At 46.1% G+C, this 25,456-nt stretch overlaps 1 protein-coding gene and 1 long non-coding RNA gene across 17 annotated transcripts in view; one reads left to right on the top strand and one right to left on the bottom strand.

Moving 5' to 3' along the window:
• Positions 1 to 25,456, top strand: part of LOC144110154 (uncharacterized) — a 60,845-nt gene that overhangs the window by 6,030 nt on the left and 29,359 nt on the right. The gene's annotated exons all lie outside the window — the stretch shown is intronic.
• Positions 1,591 to 25,456, bottom strand: part of LOC144110152 (inactive phospholipase C-like protein 1) — a 113,645-nt gene continuing 89,779 nt past the window's right edge. For 5 of the 12 annotated variants that reach the window (XM_077642990.1, XM_077642991.1, XM_077642993.1 and 2 more), the window contains 6 exons: positions 20,972 to 21,157; positions 18,487 to 18,555; positions 15,824 to 15,877; positions 14,031 to 14,123; positions 12,993 to 13,088; positions 1,591 to 7,293 (listed from right to left, as the gene is read on the bottom strand). In XM_077642990.1, the coding sequence (XP_077499116.1) occupies positions 6,946 to 7,293; positions 12,993 to 13,088; positions 14,031 to 14,123; positions 15,824 to 15,877; positions 18,487 to 18,555; positions 20,972 to 21,157 (846 nt within the window). In that variant the 3' untranslated portion in view covers positions 1,591 to 6,945. The remainder of the gene's footprint in view (positions 7,294 to 12,992; positions 13,089 to 14,030; positions 14,124 to 15,823; positions 15,878 to 18,486; positions 18,556 to 20,971; positions 21,158 to 25,456) is intronic. The other 7 variants (XR_013309723.1, XR_013309724.1, XR_013309725.1 and 4 more) reach the window with 3 other exon arrangements.

Here is a 25,456-nt window from a genome sequence, read left to right as displayed (position 1 = left end):
ATGGTAATGTGATTGTGGATTAGTAATCAGTGAGAAATGAGAAAGGAAACGAATAAAAAGAGGGAAAGGGAGGAGAAGGCGCTATTGCGCCTACTCTAAGGCTAAGCGTCCTTGTAATTTTTTGTTGCTGGCTGGGTTTCCTTTTTGGTGCAATAGCACTCATAGTGGCCATTCCCTGCATTTAACCGCTGTGCGTTAGTTTGTCTGCAGCCTGCTTTGTGGCAGGCTGCCTATTTGCCCACCAGGCTGTGGGCAATCTGCCAGGCGTGTGTGCCACATATATATATATATATATATATATATATATATATATATATATATATATATGACAAGTCTACAGCCACAGAAACCAAGGAGCATGGGTAATTATTTATATTATTTATTATACTGCCACCGTAGCAGGTGCAGTTGAATTAATGATTGGCTGCGAGATGTTGCTCGGGAAGAGCAACCTGGGTCTCGCAAGCCCCACCGGTGGCAGCACCTGCCATTGTAAGTCAGTGGCGCGTCGCTTAACTGCTGCGCCAGGAGCTATATGAGGAGGCCCAGGACTCCATGAATGTAAAGTAGATATTGACGAATTCCGCATATATGGGCTTTTACCTATTATCGCTATCCAAACAGTTTCCATCCGTGAACAATGGACCCAAACAACAGAACCCAAGTGCTAGCGCACTTAATTCACATTTGGCCTAACTACGCAAATCGACTGTCAATTTTTTTTGTCTTTAGTGTTTTTCTTGTTGCTGATTGTTACAACTGTGTACAAAGTTTTTGTGAAATTTTTTAGGTTCTCTTTCAGGCCATTTTGATTGTTCTCTACCCACTGAGATATGGTCATAACAGTCCCAATAGTTAACTACAGTCACATGAAAAATGTTGCTGGAGCTTCTGTCATGAAGTAGCAGGAGACTGTGGTAGTTGAAATTATGCATCTAGTAGCCAGCCAAAATGGTAGGGCCTTTGCAGTGTCCATCATGGCACATACAATTTCTCTAGGAGGCGACTAAGATTCCTGACGGTCTGTTGCAGGTCACACAGAGTGCGAGTGTACATCTTTCTACCCTGTGTGTACGCTGAGTTGCATCAATGTTGCTTCCTCCAAATTGATTAGCGTGAACTGTGGAAGTGGCTCCATAAAATGGTCCGGAGTCATTTCAAGCTGACTTGTCCGTGTCTAGTTATTGTGACATTTTATCCTAGTATTCATAAAAAAAAGTGATTGGGTCTCACATTTTTGCTCAGCAATAGTAAGCTCGATCCCTATATTCTATTTTGTGTGGCATCTTAATGTAAAGGCTGATGAAAATGTTTCAACTTTCATGCAAATTTTCAGTAGATTATCACAGCAGTGGCCTAGCCGTTTAAGCATCCACCTCATATGGAGGAGGTGCAGGCTTCGATCCCCAGTGCCTCTGAGTACCTACTACCTACCATTGACGTACAAGCTGTGCTAGGCTTCTTCGAGGTGAAACGCTTGGAAAATGTATCTTTGACCCTACCTTGAGTAGACGAACAATAACCTTGTGTCATGGCGCTCTTTGGCCAAGCTGCCCATTAAAATTAATCATCATAATCTTCTTCAACATGTTTCATATCATAACATTTTATTTGGCTGAAGGCGCAGACAATGTGCCAGTCAAAGCCTGACTACAGTGCCAGGAAACCTATTGGAATGAGACTGAATATTACACCCACTTCCTTTTAAAAGCATCACGCTTGAGCATCAGCAGCCATAATGATGCAAAAGCAAGATGAAAACAACAGCCACAAACCATGCCCCACTTTAAGTGACAGGAGGAAATCCAGCTATGTATAACAAAATGTGAACAGTATATGTGTTTTCTTTTAATAAAACACTCGTGCACAATGACAGAACACATTTTTGGTTAAAGCATTAAATGTACACTTGCAACATTTGCCTATCACTTTGCATTGGACAGCTCAAACTAACAAAAAAGTGGAGAAGTAACAGACTAGCTCAACTCGTTGCAGGAACTGTAGGCAACTCTATTCAATTATGTCCATTGCACAGGTAGAAACAGAAGAGAAGCAGAGGAAAGGAACATGGAATGAACAACTTGAGCACGTTTTCTGCATTAAACCTTCAAGACTGTGAGCTGGCATATTGATCAGAACTCTCTTTTGGATGTACTGTAGCACATTCTTCACTAGGTGGCATTTTGAGATTCACCAAAGACCACCGCCCACTCTGAACAAAAAATGTGGCAAGCAAGTCTTTTCAGCTACTTGAAGCAGAGCATATTGGCCAGCAGAATGGATTCAAGGAGCGTGCGATGAGACGCCCCTGCGTTCATCCTGTCTGCTGCTGTGCAGTTCTATGTTCTCAGTTAGACTGCTTGACTGTGTGATAAGTCATCATAATCATCAGCCAGATGATGTCCAGTGAAGAGCAAAGCCTCTTCTGATGCTCCCCAATTGACCGTGTCCAGTGCCAGCTGCAGCCATCCCATTCTGCATTGTGCACCATAATGAGAAATGGGCTAGTTGCCTGTTTTAAGCTAAAATTGTAGGAAAGGAAAAGAAGATCTAAGCCAGACAAGCATTCAAGATATCCACATTTCACTTCTTTTTGCCTCGAATATTTATGCGAGCTCCGATTCTTTCATATTTTTTCATGCTATTACAAACTTGACAGTCGATGAACCTTTATGTTTTTGCGAGCGACATTTGCGATTGGCTGGCTGTGATATGCTGCTGGTGAACCATGTTAGCCAACATCTGAGACTATCCAATCATGAAACTATGTCCTACAAGCAGATTTATAAAGTTGGCGCCTGGTTTCTGCTCTCTTGGCAATCCCAACGAATTCAGAGCACACCTAAGAGATTTTGTGGAAATGTATATGTGATAGCAATGGATCATAGCTTGAAGGTGTACGAAAGATGATGCCCTCAGTGACAAGCCAAAAGCTGTCATCCAAGTCTGAGAATATGAGAAATGCAAAGGCATACAACATAAATGACATGGCTCCTCAACACAGAAGCAATGCATTCTGAGGCTTTTAGATGTAAATTAAGCCAGAGATTCAATAATTACCAAGCCAACATTGTGACAACGTCAACAACAACTGGACATCAGGATCAGTGTGCTGAATGTTGGACGGTTCAGCAAAAGAAAAATGCAGCAGTACTGACAGCTTCTGAGAGCTAGACAGAAGCACACGCCTAATTAAAAATAAATCAGTCATTACGTATATCCTGAAATAGGCAGATGTCGGTGTGCAAAGCTATGCAATTTCGGAGTCATGGCATGGTGGAGTGTGTTTGTGAAGCCTAATATTTGCCAGTTTGCACAATAGGACATGATTACGACATATACTCTGAGGCTAACAATTGTAAACTATCTTGCCAGAGCATTTATATGTTCAAACATTCCATTTACCCAACATGCTTGTTCTCCGATAACCACAGTGCTGAAAGTCTGGCTGCTAAGAAATGTCACTATCACGGCGCTTTGCTATGGGTTCCAATAATGGGCTGCAACGATGATGGGCTCGAACAATAAACAAGCAAGCAGCTAGTGATCAACTTAACTTGCTCAGGTGTCAAAATATTCTAGAGAATTCAGAAATCTTCTCATCAACACAACTTCAGTAACAAGTTCAGCAAAAGTATGCATAAAATTTTGGAAAGAATGCGAATAGAAATAAACTTTCATTATCTACTATTATTCTTTCAAGTCTCATGTTGATATGCATTGCTATAGTTACGACAAAAATCAAGCTGACATTCCCGCTTGTAAAACACAGGTTTGAAGATGGACAGCAATGTAAAAAAAAAGTGAAGAAACTATGAAAGACAGAATTAAATTTTTGCTTGTTTAATTAATAGCTGCTCAACATTTTTCACTCCACCCATGTTGACGCTACCATGTAATGAGACCTCTCACTACTTGCACAATATGCATTCTCCAGAAGTTCACAGAGCAACACAGTGATCAATAAACACCTTTTCTGTTACCAAGGTCAAAGTTTTTAACATTACTTTCTACAGAACAGCCATCAAATGTCATTTCTCTTGACCAAATGGTCTCCTACAGCTGCATGTTACTCTGCTTTGGAATAACAAATTTCTAACAACACAGATTGCAATGTGTGAGCTACTAATGTAAAGTGCTGCTGACAATTGGCATACTATCTGTGCAACAGCAACATGGTGCCTAACACGGACTCTTAATTCCTCTATGGCAGTAACACATAAATTAAATGTGCTGGATTCCACCTCCATTTGTTGAGAAACAAACTACATCCAACAAAGCCTCTGCATAGTTGTCATGGCATGCACAAAAAAAGCCTTAGCTTGGAAGAAACAAGTGTAAAGCTACCAGAAACTGGCTTATTTTGTTGTGCACTCTGTAAGAGCACTGCAGTTGCTAAGTAAAGTGGAAAGTTAATGTGACACACTGTTCTTTTGCTAGTGACAAGCCAACTCTTCAGAAAGGTGAACTCTGCGTGTAATCACGGTGTTAGGCTCATGGATTCAGGACGAAACAAAGGTAGAATAAGAAAAGGCTTATTTTTCGCCAATGGTGAATGTACCATTGCTCACCAAAATGCAGCAGGAAGCCAAACAAGGGACGGCCATTTGAGAGCAGTTTGGTACCAAGGATTATGCTCTGGTTCGTTCCTTCAGCACTCCTAGGTATGAACACATTAAAGCCAGCAACATGTGTAACAGCAACAGGTGTAATACCAACTCCGCCCTGCTGTATATCAAGATGAATAAACTTTTCTTCCTCACATGCCTGCACCTTCGGCCAGCACTAGAGTGATCCGAATAACAAACTGGCCAGAACTTGAGGAACTCCCTAGAACAAGTTTGTACATAACGCACTCGCCAACATTTAGGGCAACGCAAGTTCTAGTTAACAGCTCCTTGGCTTTTGCCATGTCGTGTATGTGACCTTGCGGCATAAAAGCTTTTGTGCCACAGGCGTCCAACAACCATTCAAAAGACAAGAGTGTAGATTATGCATGCATTCGCTATGCTACCCTATCACAAACGGTTGCAGCGAAAGCTGCTAGAGAGATGTGTGTTCCCATTTGCCTCCTTGCAGACATTGAAAGAGCATCTCCTCTGGTTATGACAACATATTTCTCTTGTCAATCCATGACACAGCCCGAGCTCAAACTACACTGTTCACGACAGTTAAAGAACAACGTATTGTACCCCACAACAAAACTAGCTAGCGATGGTGGTGGTGGTGGTGACCCCAAAAACCACTGTCAACTTTGGAGGATTTATAATTGACACACAGACACACGCACACACACACTGCAGACACTCAGAAAAAAAAAAGATCCGGTCCTCCTTCCCTTCTTCAATAATTTAAAGCAAAAAGGTGAACAATGGTCAGTTACCCGGTATTTACAGACCCTTTACAAGGAGCCCTGCACTCGAAGACTTGTCCCACATAAGGTCATCTCTCATGCCAGCGCCAAACATTGCTGTTGTCAAAGGCCCGCACTCTTAGCGCTTGGCTGTTATGGTTTCAGGAATGATAAAAATGATCTAGATGTTTCAACTATGTACATGTGGATGACTTGAGGCAGGCCTGTTTCGAAGATGCCACGAGCAAGCATTTGTGGCCCATGAACTGTAGCTCTTGCAGAAGCAATGGGTTGACCTGTAGCTGTCTACTAATCAAGGCTGCTGCACAAGCAAATCCTGCAAGCGTGATGATCGCTGCAGTCCGCGAATCGAGCTTGCTCGTGTGACCGTGCACTGAACTTGGCTTTGTGCTGCAAACTGCCTTTTTTGCATAATCAAGGAGCCAGCTCCAAGTCCAAGGCCCATGCACTCACGCAAAGACGTGAAAGGCACCTCAAGCACAGTTGGCACTAGTGATACCCAGCAGAAGCCGTGTCACATATACCCCACTGTGAAGCAGGAACTGTGAATGTGCACTGAGCGATGTCGCTGCCAGACACAAAGCTCAAAACTCTACCTCTGCCATTCTGTGCAGAACCACGAAAAGCAAACAAGAAATACGACTTTGCTCCTGCACTCAATGCAGCACTCTCTGCATCTTGCGACTAAAACTACGTCGTTGTCACACAAGTTCACAACTACTGCTGTTGATTAACTTGAGGCGGCAAGGCATGGTGCCAGTTCAAAGGAAGGCAGGATAATCCTTGTCCTTGTGACATCACGGCACTGGCTTCTGCTTCGCTGAGTAGAACTGCTGCAGAGAAGCTTTGGCCTGCTTTGGCTACGTGCTGTAGTACCATTTTGCTGGGCTGTTTGTGTTGGCCTTAGACATGAAGTTAGCTCATGATGAACTTTCGTGCAAGGTGACACCTCCAAATTTTGCTGCATGCTCCCCCACGTATTGGCTTACATGTGGGCTCGACTATGGGGGATAACCAAGCTAAACAGAGCATTACTGTGTGACTAGCAGCAGTCTTGACTCCAAAACAGTGTTGTGACTTTGCAAACAGCTCATTGTTTGCGAAGTTCATGACTACTGAACTTCTGGGGCAGTGTGCAATTGTTTGCCCGATTCTGATAAATGCACACATGTGCACACTAACTATTTTGCTTTGGAATGAAAAAATGCTTGACCAGTTGTAGGATGACAGCGAGCTTTGCATTGTAGTGGCAAGGGTTTCACAGCCTTCCCTAGTAACATCTTAAACCAGACTTCTTGCAGAAAAAGTGGGGGAAATCATGTCATGAAGTCTGACCCTGCTCAGCCTTTCAGCTCCGTCTGACCTGGTTACCGACAAAAAGGAAAGGGTGGTCATGCGACACCGAACAAGTCCATGCACATAGTCAGCAGCACAGCTGCAGCCCTTAAAGTGTTGTGTACATGTTGTTAAAGCTCTCTGCTGAACATTCCTGGGGCCAAGCATGGAAATGACTTAGAGGCATTGTAGCACTTCACTGCTCAAAGTTCGAAACGTCCACAGGATCGCAATGACTAGAGTGATGTGCCAAACTCCGGTGGTGTCAGAGCCTGCTTCACCCGGGGTGATGGCGAAGGGGTGAGGGGCGGCTCCCCTCCATCGGAACTGTCCACCACGCCTTCCAGAGAGCTCAGAGGTGGTGGGTGGTTTGAGGACTTTTTGAGAATGCCCCTTATGCGAGTATCACTGCCACCCGGAGATGTGGGCGTTGGTGGGGGCGGGTGTGGGCAGCCCAGTGTGTTGGACCCTGGTGGAGAGAGTGTGCTTCCCGCTGAAGATGACAACATGCACTGTGTGCGCGATGAAGATCCATCTCGCTCCCTCTGGTAGAGCCGTTTCGCAGTCTGCCCCAGTCGAAGCACCTGTACAACAATCACGTCGGAGAGATTGTAGCTAGTAATGGTTTGCCCTCCTCCTTTTCCAAGTGTTGCTTGCTCTCAGGTATGCACTCAACACTGGCCTAAATCAACTGATCTGAAATATCTAGCAGTGCAAGGCATTAGCAATGAGATGGAAGATATAAAGCTCGAGCTCCACCAACTAATGTCCCAGTGGCCCCCCTGTTGTCAGTATGACTGTGAATGTGCCAAAGCATGCTTTTTCCTGCACTTTGAAATGGTAGTAAGAGGCTTTTGCCATTTTTGCATAATGTGTAATAAGGAACGCCTTGCAAAGCACTGTGTCGCGAACAACCAGCGGTACAGTCCAGGTACAGACCAGAAGCAGCGGTCAGCCCAGAGCACGCACGAGGGACGGAGCGTTCGGCGCTCGAGCTTCGGAGCGTTCGGCACTTCTCGTCGTCTTCTTCGTTATGCGCCAGCCTCTGAACATTCCAAAGCTGAAGGCCAGTCTTACAATTTCCTCCGGATGGAAGGGCGCCATCCTTGCGGCCTAGGGCGATGTGACGACGGCGGGGTCGTGGTATGGTTTGAGGCGGGTCGTGTGAACAATGGCGTTGCCTCGGCGACGATGATCAGGGGATGGTGTAAGGGGTTCGATGAGGTAATTGACGGGGGATGTCTGCTGAAGAATATGGTAGGGTCCCTGATACTTGCTAAGAAGTTTGGAGGAAAAGCCGGGACCTGAAGAGGGTACTCAGAGCCAGACCAAAGAGTCGGGAAGGTAAGCGGGAGGAAGTGCAGGGGGATCACGGGTGCTTTTCTGCTGCTGCTGGGCATGAGAAGTGAAGGAACGGGCAAGCTGTCGGCATTCTTTGGCATAAGTTGCAGCTTGAGAAAGAGTTGTAAATTCGGAAGCATCAGGGCTCACGGTCGTACAGGAGAAAGTACGGAGAGAATCCGGTGGTGGCTTGAGCAGCAGAGTTATAAGCGTATGTGACAAAAGGGAGAACGCGGTCCCAGTTACAATGGTCTGAAGCAACATACATGGCCAGCATGTCGCCGAGGGTGCGGTTAAAATGCTCAACCATGCCATTTTTCTGGGGATGGTAGGCGGAGGTGGTGCGATGAATGATGTTGCATTCCTGAAGGAGAGCTTCTACAACTTCAGAGAGGAAGGCCGGCCTCTATCACTGAGCAGCTCTTTGGGCGCACCATGGCGAAGAATGATGCCATGGAAAATGAAGGATGCAATGTCGTGGGTTGTAGTGGATGGTAAAGGTGACGTTTCAGCGTAGCGTGTAAAGTGGTCGACGGCAACGATGATCCAGCGGTTCCCAGTTCATGTGCTGGCAAGAGGGCCGTAGCAGTCGATGCCAAGATAAGAGATCTAAGAGGCAAGTGATCCATGGGTCCTTGCGCTGCTCGGAAGCCATATCAGCGGACTCAAACGTCACAGAAGGCAGGGCGGATATACAAGGCACTGCCTCAGATGGTAGAGGGGAATGTGAGAGTGCATCAGCATCGGCGTGTTTGCAGCCGGAACGACAGATAACGCGAATGTCGTACTCTTGGAGTCGCAGAGCCCAGCACGCCAGTCGACCAGAGAGAGATTTCAAAGAGGACAACCAGCAGAGGGCGTGGTGATCGGTGACAACGTCAAAAGAGCGCCCGTACAGGTAGGGGCGAAATTTGACAATCGCCCAAAGGATGGCTAAACACTCCTTCTCGCTGACAGAATAGTTGGCTTCAGCTTTTGTGAGTGTCCGGCTAGCGTAAGCGACAACGTATTCGTCAAAGCCTTGCTTGCGCTGAGCGAGTACTGCACCAAGGCCGACGCCGCTGGCATCGGTGTGGAGTTCCATCGGAGAACGAGGGTCGAAGTGACGCAGAATTGGTGGAGTGGTCAGGAGGCGACGGAGTGTCGTAAACGCTTCATCACAGGCTGGCGACCAGGCCGAAAGGTCGTGGCTGGAAAGGAGCTTGGTCAGGGAGTCAATGATAGTGGCCAAATTGCGGAAAAAGCGGCGGAAGTAGGAGCAGAGGCTGATGAAGCTGCGGAGGTCTTTTACAGAAGTGGGCTATCGGAATTCGGCCACAGCTCGCAACTTGGCCGGGTCCAGGAGAACGCCATCCTTCGACATGACATGTCCGAGAATAGTGAGCTGCCGAGAGCCGAAGCGGCACTTTTTCAAATTGAGTTGGAGGCCAGCGTCAGCCAGGCAGCGAAGAACAGTCTCAGGGAGCTGGAGGTGAGATGAAAAGTCCGGGGGAAAGGTCACAACGTCGTCTAGGTAACAAAGGCATGTGTGCCATTTGAGCCCTCGGAGTATGTTGTCCATCATGCGCTCGAATGTGACGGGTGCATTGCAGAGGCCAAAGGGCATGACATTAAATTCATAGAGCCCGTCGGGTGTGACGAATGCAGTTTTTGGGCTGTCGGCCTCCGCCATCGGCACCTGCCAGTAACTGCAGCGCAAGTCCAATGAAGAAAAGAACTCAGTGCCCTGCAGGCAGTCGATGGCATCGTCGATACAGGGGAGAGGGTAAACATCCTTGCGTGTAATCTTGTTCAGACGACGGTAGTCCACGCAGAACTGGATAGAACTGTCTTTTTCCTTGACCAGGACCACTGGCGATGCCCACGGGCTGTGCGACGGCTGTATCATGTGGCGCTTCAGCATGTCACCTGCTGCGTCGCTCAGCGGCTGACACGCGGTACGGACGTTGACGCAAAGGGCATGGGTTCCAGTGTCAATACAGTAAGTAAAGGTGGTGGTGCGGCCCAAGGAAGGTTGCTGGTAGTCAAACGAAGCTTAAAAATGGTGCAGAACGGCGACAAGCTGGTCTCGTTGGGTAGACATCAGGGCGGCGTCGACGGAACGGTGAAAAATATTGACAGAAGACTGATTGATGATGGGAACAGGTGTAATGGTGCCGACGTGAAGGCCGGCCATGCTATCGACGAGGGGGTATGCTGAGGCGGGATCGAGAAAGGAAACACTACCAAGCGATTGATCACGGAGTAAAGTGGTAGGGCAGGAGAACAGGTTGGCCACATAAATAGCGCTGGAGCCACGAACAATTGTCAGCACGGCATGAGGCAGCAAAACAGACTTCTGGTCAGCGCATCGTAAAGAGGGGGTATAAGTGACAATTGCATCTGAGAGAGCAGCACAAGAAAGAGGCACCAGCACTGAAGAGAAAGGCGGAACATCTGTGTCCCCGGAGACGACCATAGTAACTGCAGCAGCACCGGGTACGTCCAAGGGAGCGTCACTGTAGGGCGACAAGTCAAGCTGAGCATGGGCGCAGTCAATAACCGTGTGATGTGAGGAGAGGAAGTTCCAACCAAGGATAACGTCGTGAGAGGAGCGGGCGAGGACGATGAACTCGATTGTGTAGGGAACGTTCTCGATGAGCAGGCGGGCGGTGCAGGCGGCTAACGGTCGAATGTCCTGAGCACTAGCGGTGCGGAGAGAAATGGCAGGAAGGGGCGTCGTCACCTTTTTGAATCTGCGACAGAGGGTGTGACTGAGAACGGAAACGGCTGCCCCAGTGTCAACAAGTGCTTCGACGGCGACTCCCTCAACGAACATAGTAACAATATTGGCAGGCACAGAAACAGGTCTTGAGTGAGTCGCTGGTGACGCAGTTACTGCCTCCGGAACTGCGGCCGTTAGTTTTTCGCGTGGACGGCGGGTTGGCAGCGGAGCATCGGAGAACGGGAATGGCAGCCAGGAGACCGCGAGTGGTAGGAGCGGGGATGGTAACTAGGAGAAGATGAATCCGGAGGCGGCGCGTGTGACGCAGGCGAGGACGACGGTGGAAGGTCGTACGTCGGCTCACGCCTATAATCGTAGGGACGGTGGTCACGACTGTAACACAAACGAGCCACGTGGCCAGCGACGCCACAGGCGTAGCAAATAGGGCGGTTGTCTTGTGTGCGCCAGGGGTTGAGCGGCTGCGGCTGTGATCGGGGGTGGGCAACTGGATGGCAAGGTGGTGTTGCAGGTCACTGGGGTTCTAGAACAACTGCCGGTAGGTGGCCTGTAGACAAGGGCAGCAGGTGAGGGCCGCGACCGCACCACGGCATCGGCGTGCATCAGAGGAGCCGCAATCAGGGGTGGCTGAGGAGTAGATGGCAGGACTTCAGCGACCTTCTCCTCAATAAGATGCTGTAGTTTGGGAGTGAGCGACGGCGCGGCGGGCAGGTAGCCAAAAATAGCTGGCGTGCGACTTCCTCACGTACAAACTGCTGGATGCGCTGGAGGAGCGACTGTTGGTCCAGAGCACCGTCCTCTGGAAGAGCCAAGCTGGAAAGTGTGGCCTCCTGAAAGCCTGCACGCCGGGTAGAAAGGCGCTGTTTGCGCAGCTCATCGAAGCCTTGGCAGTAGCCGATGACACCGGAGACAGTCTGGGGATCTTTGGCGACGAGCATCTGGAAGGCATCATCCTCAATGCCTTTCATAATATGTCTGATCTTGACGGCCTCGCTCATAGAAGGGTTGACACGCTTGCAGAGGTCGACGACATCTTCTATATAACTGGTAAAGTTTTCACCGGTTTGCTGGGGCCGACTTCGCAAGCGTTGCTCAGCTAGAAGCTTACACACCGCTGGACGGCCAAATACTTCTGTCAGACTGGTTTTGAGAGCTGCCCAGCTTGAGATGTCAGCCTCGTGGTTTCGAAACCAGAGATGGCTACGTCACTCAAATAAAAGATAACGTTGCTGAGCTTAACGCTATCGTCCCGCTTATTGTATGCGCTTACGCGTTCATAGGAGGCCAACCAATCCTCCACATCCGTGTCATCTGTGCCGCTGAAGATGGCCGGGTCACGCTGCTGCGCGGCGCGGAACAGAAGACAGTCGATGGAAGCAGTGAAGCGGTTTGGGTGACGGTCTCGGGCATTGCAGAGGCGGTAGGCAATGCGCGGGTGTGAAGCTCCAGGGCGAGGGGATCGTTGGCACCTCCACCACTTGTAATAATGAACGTCTTGCAAGGCGCTACGTCGCGGACAGCCAGCGGTGCAGTCCAGGTACAGACCAGAGGCAGCGGTCAGTCCAGAGCACGCTCGAGCTTCGGAGCGTTCGACGATTCTCGCCGTCTTCACCGTTAAGCTCCAGCCGCTGAAGGTTACAAAGCCGAAGGCCAGTCTTACACTTGGAATGCTTTTTTTTTTCCTACCATTTCAAAGTGCAGGAAAAAGTAGTAATACTATCCACTTAGTGAGCATGCTTTGGCACATTCACAGTCATGCTGACAGCAAGGGGCCCACTGGGACATTAGTTGGTGGAGCTTGAGCTCTATATCTTCCACCCCGTTGCTATGCCTTGCACTGCTGCTAGATATTTCAGATCAGTTGAAAATTTCAGTGCTTGCTTTTAGTATGTCTCATTTTTGCCAACATATTGTGTCCCATGAATGTGGTAGCAAATATGTGAAGTGAAATGACCTGCGTGAGAGCTTTTGGGGGCAGTGTCTGAACAAGCAGATTTAACTCCAAGGAAGCGGGAGGTGCTGCACAGCCCACAAATAGTTATAGGCCTTTCCTGCTCACTTAAGAGAAATGCATGCAGGTTCTTTTCTTTCCCTTATTTCATTTCCTTTTCTTCTTGTGCATGATGCTTGCTGCCTTGAGCCAACTATATAAAAAAAATCTACGGATAATGTCGCTCACGGTAAACATCAACAGCAGGTTAGAAGACAAAAGCAACTAACCTGCTTCATGCAAGAGCGGCTCTCATTGTCCACTTTACGGAGCATGTCCATCCTTGACTCTACAATGCTGGCGTTCCACAGAAAATGCTCAGCGGCCTTTAGAAGTGAACAAGGAAAAAAACATTGATAAGTAGAGTAATTATGCACGAGCGAGTAAACCTGTTCCCTTAAATCACTAAGGAAGTAGTCACTACTCCCTTGGAAAATCATAGCGCAAACAGACAAACGCATTGCTTTGTCTTTCATCTTTGCGTGCTGTTATTTCCCACGATACATTACCAACTCGCTCAACTGTCTGATTGTTGCTCCCTTACTAAATTAAAAGAGTAGTTATTACTCCTGTACAGAATTGAGGGAGTAAACACAGAATTAGTGCAAAAGTGAAACAGAAGGAAAAAATTAAGCAAAGGTTTAACACGGCTAGACCTCAGTATACGAAGCGAAAGCAGAAAGTTATGCACAGTTATACTTTCCTAAGCTCGGTCTTGCTAAGCTGAGGTTATCGGGCAACTAGATGCGGCTTGGCGTCTGTAAAGTTGAGTGCGTTCCAGACACTGGATAGGCAGTGCGCCCACCCTTACACACTGGCAGGTGTCAGTTAAATTAATGGTTGACCGCGAAAGGTTGGTCATCTAATGAATGCTGCGGCCCATTGCTGCAGAGCCATGTGTCTGCCACAACCTAGCGTAGCTACGCGCTAACCCATAGCCCACATCTCTCTCTCACCACCGCCACATACCTCAAACTGACCCAGGGAGCCAGTTATGTGCCCTTCCTTTCCTCAAAATTGTTGGAGTCTAGAACGTTGTCAACGCCATTGCCAATGAACGCGGATGACTTATAAGAACAAAGGCGAGCGCCCGGTCTCGGAGGCGGCGGCAGCTGAGTGATGTCATAGCTCTTCCATGGTTTCTCCTCGGTTCAAGGTCAAACTTGCGCACACGGCAAAGAAGCTACGGAGGGAACTAATAAAGCTTTCACTTTAAACGAATGGAGGCAAAATGGGTCAGACTCGATATCAACAATGAAATGACTCACCTTCTCAGCTTTCTTCCCTTTAAGGCCAGCAGCTGCACATACTTCATTTAGATCCTCAGAGAAACTCCTCATTGTCTGGTACAGCTCATTCAGCTGCAAAACAAGATAAAGTGCACTCATTAGTATGTAACAAATAGGCCAGTTTCCAGCTTGAATTAACAAGGAGGATACACATTGAGCCCAAATTTCACCCTTTCTTTTGAACCTACAACGTCTGTAAAGCCTGTGGAATTACTTGAGTATTGAAGCTTAATTATATGCTAACATCACTACTGATTTACTTAACATGTTCACTGTGGCAGCGGTTTCTGGAGCCCTAATCCCTGTGCATTGTGCCACCCCTAAATTTTCTTGGGTGCGGTGTAACCTCCCTGTGAGCGTCCGGCGAAGCCAACTCATTAAAACCGACAACAGATTGCACTAGCAAGCTGGCATGTGTGTTTTTCGCCGGCTTCTTGAATAACCTGATCTGTCCCAAGGCACCACTCGGTATTCATGCTGCACAGTGTGAATACACGACATGACCCACCAGTGGCCCATGATACAGTAACTTGTTGAATGAAGGCCCATGACAACTTGTGCATGCTGTTACCACCATAGCTTGATATTCACTAACATAGCCCTCTACCTGCACATAATTTTAGACAGAAGAGGTGTTAGCTAATGTGTTGAACTACAACGGAATCTTCACAAACCTGGCTTGGCAAAGTGATTAAACATGTGGCACAGATTAGCCAATTTGTTGGAGTAAAAGAGCTGCAGGCCTTTCTGCAGGAACAGGTCATCAAAAGGTTTGGACTTGATTTTTATGCAAAGTTCAATGGAGAATGATGATGATGAAGAGTCAAATTAATGCAACGACAACCCCAATTAACGCGAAAATTAACGCAGCAAAAACCCCATTCGGTGGTAAGTCTGAGCAAACGGCACTACGCTACCCAGCAGCGCTTAGCTAAGTGGTCGAGCTTTCCTGTTTGCAACGGTGTGCCTGAATTTTCGCATCAATGCCTCATAACTCACAGTTACTGTACTAAATCCCTAAGATACCTTTGTATCACCAAGTTCTTGGTTCCAGCATTTTTTTTTGTTTTCTGCTGTAACCTGCTCGAACTGGTACTGAACAGCCAGTTAGTTGTGACATGCATGTCAGAAATACTGACCTTTTTCGGTTAAAACCGAATTTCAAAAAATTAATTCAGCGTACATTTATCGGTGTTTTCGGTTAAAACCGAAAAGTGCGACCCCTACTCATAACCATGACTATGTTTAACGTTGCAGTAAATCTATATATAAACCTTGACTTTCCTGGCTTGTGAACTCCATTGGCTGATGTTAAGCTATTGAGATCAATGTCATATAAAAACCACTGACTAACAGTACATTTTCAGTCAAGTACAATCTGAACCAGCCATCACTGATGTCTGTTCTTTCCTTATTTTTTATTATGGGGTGGCTGCTTTCTTTTAATATTTTGTGCTTTCACATCTGTACATGTAATTTTCAAACTTTTCACAATGGTTTTGAAAAACATCGCATCCCTTCTCTTTGGTGCCTGTGAATAAAAAAGGAAATGCTTAGGTAAGAGGCACATTCAAAATGTTAGCACCATCTTTTTCCTCAGTTTTTTAGTCACAAAAAACAGGCTACTTACTGGTGATGAAATATGTGAGTACATAGTAAAAACACATTCAAGCAGGATAACCACAGAAACAAGAAGCGCCTGGTTCATTCAGTAGCACAGATTGTCATCACAGTCCTGCTACCGAAGCAGCAACACAGGAAAGATGACGTACCGTTTTGAAAACAGGCTGTGATGCTTCAGCAATGGCTTTGCACTCGACCAGTACCTGCAAACAAAGTAAAGAACATCCAATTTAAGAGCCAATATGCTTCGGTGCAGAGCTCCACCATTCTGATGCTGAGGAACTAACATTTTAACAAAACATGACGTGATTTTGTGTTGAAACTTTATTCCCTTTATTTTGTTATAATCAAGCATAACACTGCTGGTTGAATGAGGAATTCATCAGCCTGACTACGCCCACTGCAGGACAAAGGCCTCTCCCATGTCTCTTCAATTAACCCTCTTCTGTGCCAGCTGCGGCCACCCTATGCCCGCAAACTTCTTAATCTCGTCCGCCCACCTAATTGTCTGCCACCCCCTGTAAAGCTTGCCTTCTCTTGGAATCAACTCCGTTACCCTCAAGGGCTAGTGGTTATCCTGCCTTCGCATTACATGCCCTGCCCAAGCCCATTTCTTCCTCTTGATTTCGACTAGGATGTTAAGGATGTCATTAACCCGCGTTTGTTCCCTCACCCACTCTGCCCGCTTCCGGTCTCTTAACGTTACACCTATCATTTTTCTTTCCGTAGCTCACTGCGTTACCCTTAACCCTTCGTAATAAACTCCTGTTCATGACTTAAGGTCAGACACTTTTATAATTATTGAATGTTTTAAATATCATCAGGTGGCAAGATTTTTCTTTTGTTGGCTTCATTTTTTGCTTGCTGGATAGTGCCACAGTCATGGACTCCTTATTAAGGCTGCTTTGTACTTTGTACATCAAAGGCATTATGTTTTCAAAATTGACCTTTCTGTCAACTTTGTCATAACTCTAGATATTCCCTTTAGGCGCTGTGGCCACATATGTGGACGTAACCTAAGCCTCCTCATATTTTCGCACGCAAGGCGAATTTCCACCTTTAAATACCGCACTCATACCATTTTGACCCTCGCTGTCAAGTTTGTGGCGCCATCTCTTGCAGATACAGCGCAATGCGCAAAAAAAAAAAATATGTGCATCATGTCGTTTTTTGGAGGGACGTGTAAATAGCTTTTCTTTTTGCATTCTATCTTTACAAATGATCACGAATGATGCAATATAAGGCTCTGAATGTGTCGATGGGTTAATATAGAAATGGGGCACCAATTTTCATTGTCATAGATGAAGAAAAAGTACTGTGGTGGACGCTCAGAGTGGCGTGTCCACAAATGTGTCCATAGCGCCTTAATGCCGAAAATATAAAAGTGGCGTTTTCTCCCCATAACGCGCCGTTTTTTTTTTGTGTACGTATGGTATAAAATAGGCTTACTGCTTACGGGCTTTGAAAACTATGCTTGTACAAAGAGAAAGTTCGACGATTCCAGCGCTGAAGCGTTTTTCATGAAAATAGCCGATGGAGAAGCACCTCCAAAGAAGTGCGGCCGACCTAGCAATGAAGAGCCGCAGATGATCACAAAGAACCGCCACTTAGCTGAGCCACTGCTGACAAACACATCGCGCTATGACCAGTGCTTAAAGTCAGGGAAATCTAGGAGGGTTTTAGGGCACCTGCCAATATTCAAAAAGGGGTCCGAGAATACCTGTGTGTGCTAGATTGTAGAACGCATGAATCCGAAGGAAGCAACCATTTTCAGTGACAGTCAGAACATTTTTTCTCTATCGTTCTGAAAATTTCGCTGCGGTTTCAGCAAGAACCATTACATTTTGTATGAAACCCGATACGAAGAAAAATACAAAGTGGCAGCACTACACAAGGGGGGGGGGGGGGTGAAAAGGGGGAACCCGTGCCCTCACACCATGGTCAGTGGCCTTTAAAAATGATTTTTCGTTTTTGCAAAAACGATGCATAAAACAGGCCGCAAGATGCTATCTCTCCCTTTTCCACCTGTGCTCAGATCACTCGAGACCCTTTCGATGCAGTCGGACTTGAAGCATTACTTATAATGGAAGCAACCATTGGCCCCAACTTCTGAACTCGTTAATTACACAATGGTGCCGACGTGAAGGCTGCAACTCCAAAGCCACGTTCGGTGCTCGAAATACCGATTTTTCCTCTGCCTGTTGTCACAGAACGGCTGCTTTTATCTGTTTTATAAGCCATGAACTACAGAATAATTCCCTGAAGTGTATATTCTAGCAGCTAAACATTTATTCATATCTAACGATCAGTTCGAAAAGGCGAGCAAATGTAGCTGTGCTTACATTCATGGATCTGGTTTAGGCAATGCCATGTCCACAAATGTGGATGTGAATAAAATGTGCTTAAATATGAATATTTTTGCATAAATTTTTGCACATCACTTCTGCTTAGTTTACTGGTGGTCATTTATGCAAAAGAAGAATTTTCCTTTCAGCAGGTTTAATTGGCACCTGAAGGGGATATCTTAGCCAGAAGAAGTTGTGTACACATGTAAAAATTTGTTATTATGCATGATTGAAGACTTACACAGTGTTATCAAACAAAAAGTCCCGGCATAACTGCAGTTCTATTGCACCATTAAGACGCATATTACGTTACATTTGCGTTCAAAACATGTGCGGCCAATACCAACCCTTCCCTTCTGCTACATTATTTGTTCTTTGTTGTTGTTTTTTGTTAAGATACGTGCAACAATGTTTACGGAAGCAACAAAACAGAGGTTGCATTGAAGAACAAGAAATAATGAACTCACCTTTTCAAATGCAATGACTAGTTTTGATGCCTTGACAGACGGTTCACCTTGCACCTTGAACACTGGACACTGAAAACATGAAAGTTGAAGCACATCTAAAAACCCAGTGGTAAATCTTCAAGGCTAAATGTAATCCATTACTCCAGCTGTGCTTTGTCAAAATTTTAGAGGCAAGTTTATTTTAAGAAGAAAAATAATTTGGCCTGTGAGAAGCTACGAAATCTGCAGTTAGTTGCTTTTTCTTTGTGCTTATCCCTAGGCATGGAAGATAGCATGCTTTAAGTGTGCTGTATTCAGTGAACTGAGTTCATTTGGCACAGGTCTTTTTAATGCAAAACTTCACTTTTAGGGGCTTGAGTACTGCCAGCTGTGCTAGCAATGTACTTGCTGATGATTATCTGCAGTTTGAATTACCAGATATACTTTACACTGTCAGTCTGAGTTAACCAGGGCCCAAAATCACGAAACAGTTCGCTTTGGAACCAGTTTGTTTTGCCGCTACGTCATTTTGACGCAGCCATGGGTGAGGTGAATCTTGTGGGAGGACCAGGGAGAAACCGCAGCCAATCGGCGATCAACCGCAGCCAATCGGCGATCACGCAAGCTTTTGCTTACATTCACAAGAGGGCACCACTCATTTTTGAACTTGCGCAGGAAGCTTGTGATATAGCAGAACTTTCATTGCTGTCGTTTTCGTGTGGTACGGTCAGAGTGCCAGCACTCAGATGCTGCCGTCTGGGTCGGCACAACTCAGTGCGCCAACGGGAACTGCCATTTGAGCTAATGGAGCAGTATAGTTGAAGCTGGACTAGTTGGCGAACATGCAATGCAGAAGAAACGGTGTTCGTAAACAGAAGCGGGATGAAGACACGCGTGGACGAAATATTACTATGGATATCATAGAATGTTTACACTGCACCTAATGAAGAAAGAAAACAGACGAGCAGGAGACAGCACCCAAAGTAGCGCGCCATTAAAGCTCACATAGCATCCACGATTTGCATCTAGCTGTCCACTACGGATGATTGGCTGCCACCTTCGCTACCCAGCCGCCATGGTGGCACACTGGTTATGGTGCTCGGCTGCTGACCTTAAATATGCCTGTTCGATTCTGATCGCGGCGGTTGCGTTTCGACGGAGGCGAAATGATAGAGACCTGCATTCTAATTAATGTCAATGCACATTAAAGAACCCCAGGTGGTCAAAATTATTCGGAGCCCTCCACTACAATGTACCTCATAGCCTGAGTAGCTTTGGGACACTAAAACTTCACAAAGCAAACCAAGCATTCACTACTGCTTTTTCTCATCGTATATTCCTCTATCAGCTCGCAAGTAAAACTTATCGTCATGGTAATAAAAATGCTAGTTTTAGCTACAAGCGTGGGGCATCCCTTTATTTACGCATTCCTGAGACTAATGTTAACACCACTGATGCAGGTAAAGTTTACTGCAAGAAAACGGGAGCTCATTTACAACTGCGCAAAAGCAGGGTACTTACCACGTCTCATGTTTAACTTGGCATAGAAAGGGAGTATGGCTCAGAGAAAAGCAGCAGCGTTACATGATAAGTAGAACGATGTGGACTCTTCTGCCATCACCGCAGCGAAACAGCGAAAGTTTTTGAAGAAAACCTATAATGCGCACCACGATGAAGCGTTTGTGATGATACAGAGCTTAATGACAGCGCTCTCTTATCTGCTCTTCACTCAGCAAGCGCGCATGGTGATGCTTGGAAAGGCACAGGCAGATTCTCAACAACACCTTCTCTATCAATTTCTGCACGTATCGCAGTTATAAGCTTGCCGTCAGCATACTCACGCCGAGCTGTGCCTAATGTCCACTCGGTACACTCGGGCCGCAAAAAACCGAAGCGCCGATGATATTTCTTTCTTGTCATCGCGGCCCTTGTTGGTCCTCTAGCTCGGCGGACCGCTGGAGTACTAATTCCTTAGCATGAAATGCCGCCTAAAAGCATCATCAGCCATGTAGAACGGATTCTCACGTACGTTTGGCCGCCGATAACGATCACTCGACAGCGTGCACTTCAAGGAAGCAAACGGAGGAACCACATTTATAATGAAGCGAATGCCAGCATCTCGGTTCCACGGACAGACGGCCCACCGGTTCGCTTTCACTTGATTGACAGCTGGTGTGACATGCACAAAAACTGCGGTCCCGCCTCTGCGAGATGTCGCCATGCCGGCGGTGCCGACACGGAACCAATCGCGTGCGTCGGCGCGTGGCGGGCATCGGGGAAGCGAACTGGTTCCAAAGCGAACCTTTTTGTGGATTCGGCCCCAGCTTTTCTTTTTCATAACAACATACAGGTGCCTGTCATGATTTTCTAATGCGGTTGTATTCAGGTGGAGAGAAATTCACTGGTGTTGGGGCGACGGAAATTGAGCATACACACACTTGACATCCTTAAACAAAACATAAGGGAACAAAACAACAAAACATAAGGAAGGTCGTGTGACCCATACCCCTTTCTCTTCGGCGATGCTCATTCCAACCACTTCGGGAGCGGAGGCGAGGCGTAGAGCCGCGGCCCGCAGGCACTGGGCCAAGTTTGCACTGCTTGGCAGGCCGCACTCCTCGCAGCAGTCCAGCATGGCTCGGTCCAGGGATCCCTTGAGCCGCTGACACTCGTTCAATGCCCCTGATGCACCCTACAGCAAACAGTGGGCAGCTAGATCAAAATATATCCAGCCTGTGCTTGAACTGTTGAGCGTTGCTTTGTTTTTAGAGCACCTGGTGTTATAGAAACATACCCCAGAAATCTCATAGTCGTCGTCTGCCCCCATGGCATCATCACACATCACAGTCATGTGACTATTTGTCATTTGACCCTGCTATGTGATTAGTCATATGAGCCACTGAACACTATGCACACGACCATGAAGCCCTTATAAATACCGCCATGACCTCTTTAAACAGCATAGCCCTCTTAACAGCTGATCCTGGAACTCGTGTAGCATCATATGAATGCCTATTAAACTTTATTTTTTTTAATTGGCAGCTTTTCTTCCTTGTTGCCTTGTCCTTCAGGGGTATTGTCTAGTGTGTGCCATTCGCCCAGCGCATCAGTAGCTCTATCCGGTTGTATGCTCTACTTTGTGTCGTTGTGTTGTGCTACGCAAGACCCGTCTAAAAAAAGGACTCTATGAAGGAGTGCTTGAAAACAACTCGGATTCAGTGTATAGACCTCCTGCATGTTTGCAAACAAACGAGGTGGCGCTGGAGTCGCAAGCAGGCTCGCAGTAGGCAAAAGGCCAGGGAGTGGCATAGCAGAGAGGCGTTGAGAGCGGGTTTTTAAGGCTTGTAGGCACATTTTCTGTTTCTGCGAATCACAGCAATGGTTGATGCTTTCAACTTAGTAATTTTTCGAAGTACACGAGCTGCGTTGGCCACCGAGCACGGGTTTTCAAGGCTTGTAGGCGCATTTTCAGTTTCTGCGAATCACAGCAATGGTTGATGCTTTCAACTCAGTAATTTCTTGAAGTACACGAGCTCGCATTGGCCACGTGCGGCATATTCAGAGAAATAGTTCGCCACTGTGTATTGTATATATGGTTAGTAGTAAACAGAAAGCGTTTCTGCCGTTGATTTCTGCACTAGGCATTAAATAAAATAACTTTTTGGCACACTGCACTTGCCGGAATGATTTTACTTCGGGACAGTAGTGAGGGGAAGTGCTGGTGTTGTTTCGGTGGAGCAGACGTGCGCTCACCGTCTGTTGACACACGTGTCACGCAGTGTGAAAAGTGGGGATGGTGCCGTGTTTCCGATCTCCTCTATCTTGCTTAAGCGCTGTTTTCAGCCGCAGAATCACGCACCAGCCATACCGACTTTTCCCCTTGTTAAACGTCGATTTGGTGAAAATTTTTGATTTCTGAAATTTTCTTTCTAGCCCTGGGTCTTCTGTTTTGTGACGAAAAATTATAGCAAAATATTCAGTAGAAATTTATAAATTCTGCTTTTTAGATGTGCAGTTGTCGAAAATTATGAGGTAATTTCTTTGAGGTTTTCTTTGATTTCAGTGCCGCCTTTCTTTGACCAAAGCGAAAGCGAAGGCCATACACGAGGGAATAAACGTTTCTGCGATTGGCATCACTCACACCTTCGTAATTTCGTATTGCATGAAAATAGAATGATTCTATTTGTCGCAAACGATTCCTGACACATTGAGGAGTCTAATAAATCTCTAGACTTTTTTCCTACACGTGCAGTACTATGTTAGTTGTTTTTGTAAGAAACATTTTCATGTCCATGCATGCATAAGTACTGATCATCTAAAAAAAGAACTAATTGCATCATCTTACAGAACAGGGCTTTGTGAACGTGCTGGCATAAAAAAGATTTGTGCACTTTCTACTCAATTATTTAAGACCTTGGGGTGACTTGACGAGGGTGTTAATTATAATTACCGAAGAACTGCACCAGGTACAGCTAAAAATAAAAGTCATTACTGAAACTAGCATAGCAATTTCATATTTGCACAAAATACTTAGTTACATATCGCATGCATAAATAACGAAAACACTTTTCATTGCCGCGGTCTCTCAATCTCACCACATGTCCGCTATCATGTAGCTTCGCTGTCATGTAGCTTCGCTGTCATGTAGCTTAGCTATCATGTAGCTTAGCTATCATGTAGTTTCTTCATCATGTAGCTTCGCTATCATGTAGCTTAGCTGTCATGTACTACGTCATGAAACATGACACATGCATGATGCAATGAAAAAGCATGTGGCTTTTAGCACACTTAAGGTACGCTATTCTAAGCACGCCAACGTGACCGTGCAAGATTGACACAACTTACCAGACTTCTTCTACTCGAATCAAATAATTACGTCGGTCATATTAAGAAACAGTTTCAAGTAAATATTAAATGCCATAAAAGGTGCCATTAAAACATGCTGTGCTGTTAACAAAAGAACACATTCCTTGGGGGCGAGTGAGCACCGCCGGCGCCCCGTGAACACCGACTCAAGGTGATAAATACATGTGCAGCTACATATGTGCTTTTTTTATTTGCGCAACTATAAGCGTACTATGCTGATGTTCAGGTGAATGAACGCAGTAACTTGCATGCTATTAAGTACATTGAGTGGCAATGCCGATCGCCTCCCAGACTTCGCGTTTTACTACCACAGTCCATTCCCTGCTAGCTAGTTTCCTAATGCGATATTTATTTGCGAGAAACCTATCGGGGCTAATTTAAATTTCCTTCTATGCTACTACGCGGATCCAACAGTGACACAGCTGGTCAATACACGCTGCTTCTGCAGTGCGCAGGCATGATGTAGCCGCCAGTAGCTGCGGCAGCTGCAGTAGGCATGGCAGGCGGAACCTGTTTTTCCTACCATGCGAAAGTCGCTGCTGACATCAGTGCCACCGCATCTTCGTGACATCGTGGGGTGAAGGAGGTCTATAGTAGCTACTCTGAGCTGCTGAGCAGGCAAGGGAAGTGCAAAGAGGGGCTCGTTACGACGTGCATGAAGGAAGTCAGCAGTCACCGAAACCAAGAAGTGTAGGGAACATTTTTCTTTTAATCTGCGGTGTTGACCAGTGCGAGATTAACAGTGTAATTATTTTATCGCTAAATGGATAAGACAGCAGAAGAAGAAACAACCACGTGCCGCTGGTGGGATTAATAATATTGGCTCTGGAATAGCATAAAAATTAAACAATATGCATATAATTGTGCTTTATACAGGGAAATTAAAAATGATTCAGACCGATCAGTTTTACAGTCAGACCTCGACAGTGTATCTCGTTGGTGTCGAAAATAGCTTGTGTCTAAACCTTTCCAAGTGCTGCTATATCTGACTCACCAGAAAGCGTGACCCCGTGCAATCACGCTTCCACATTAATGGTCAGCCCCTCGCCCAAGCTAATGAAGCTAAATACCTAGGCGTCGCTTTTTCTCCAGATTTATCATGGAATCGTTGCGTTCAATGTGTAACCCAGAAGGCAGGACACGTTCTTAACTTTATCAAAACAAATTTCAAACAAGCCCCACAGATCGTGAAGGAAACACTATACATAACCTATGTCCGGCCTGTCCTCGAATAGCCTGCATCATGCGGGACCCACAAACACAACATCCCATTAATAGCTTAGAAGCTATTTAGAATCACACTGCTCGCTTTATAACCAGTTGCTATCAATTTCCGAGCAGCATCTCCGATATTAAACACCGAATTAACTGGGCTGACCTGTCCTTGCGCTATGAACGACCTCTCCTTACATTTTTAAGGAAGTACTGTACACTGAAACACTGTCAGATAAAAATAGATATTTACAGGCATAAAGTTACGTGTCTAAGTGATTTGATCACGACTTAAAGATCAAATAAATTTTAGCCCGCACGGCGGTATATAAGAATTCGTTTTTTCCAAACACTATCAATCAGTGGAATCATCTACATCCTGATGTCGTTGAAACTGTTGGTTGTGCAAGGTTTCCCATGCACTTAGTCAATATGTATAGCTTTGTCCAATTCTGGGTTTGCTTGTGTCCACTTTGTTGTTTGCCTGTGTTTGCTGCTTGTGTTTATTTTTATAGCGAAAGCTACACTAGGCTAGCCAGGAGCGTATTTGGGTAAGAGTCCCTAGTCCACTTGCCACATAGCGCTAAACTGACACGGACGCAGGGAGACAAACAGGACGGGCCGTAAAATATAATGTCGCAAAAAGTAGGTACGTGCTGTGTCAGTGCTGCCTCAGTGTTTTTATCTGATAAAGAAATGCATTTCATGTCTGCTAATTCGTAATGTTGTTGGACAATAACGCTGTTTGAGCGCTACCTCTTTTCACTGTTAAGAAAATGCTTATATTGCCTGGTTTCATGCAATAAAAGTTCAGTTGTAGGTTGCGCCTGTCCTGTTTGTCTCCCTATGTCCGTGTCTGTTTAGCAATATGTGGCAAGTGCTTCCACTCTGAGTCCCTAGTCACTACTGCTGC

This window comes from Amblyomma americanum, chromosome 11 (genome assembly GCF_052857255.1).
Source record: "Amblyomma americanum isolate KBUSLIRL-KWMA chromosome 11, ASM5285725v1, whole genome shotgun sequence".
In the NCBI taxonomy this organism is placed as follows: domain Eukaryota; kingdom Metazoa; phylum Arthropoda; class Arachnida; order Ixodida; family Ixodidae; genus Amblyomma; species Amblyomma americanum.
Note: the sequence above shows the minus strand (reverse complement) of the source record. Positions and strands in the feature narration are given on the sequence as shown.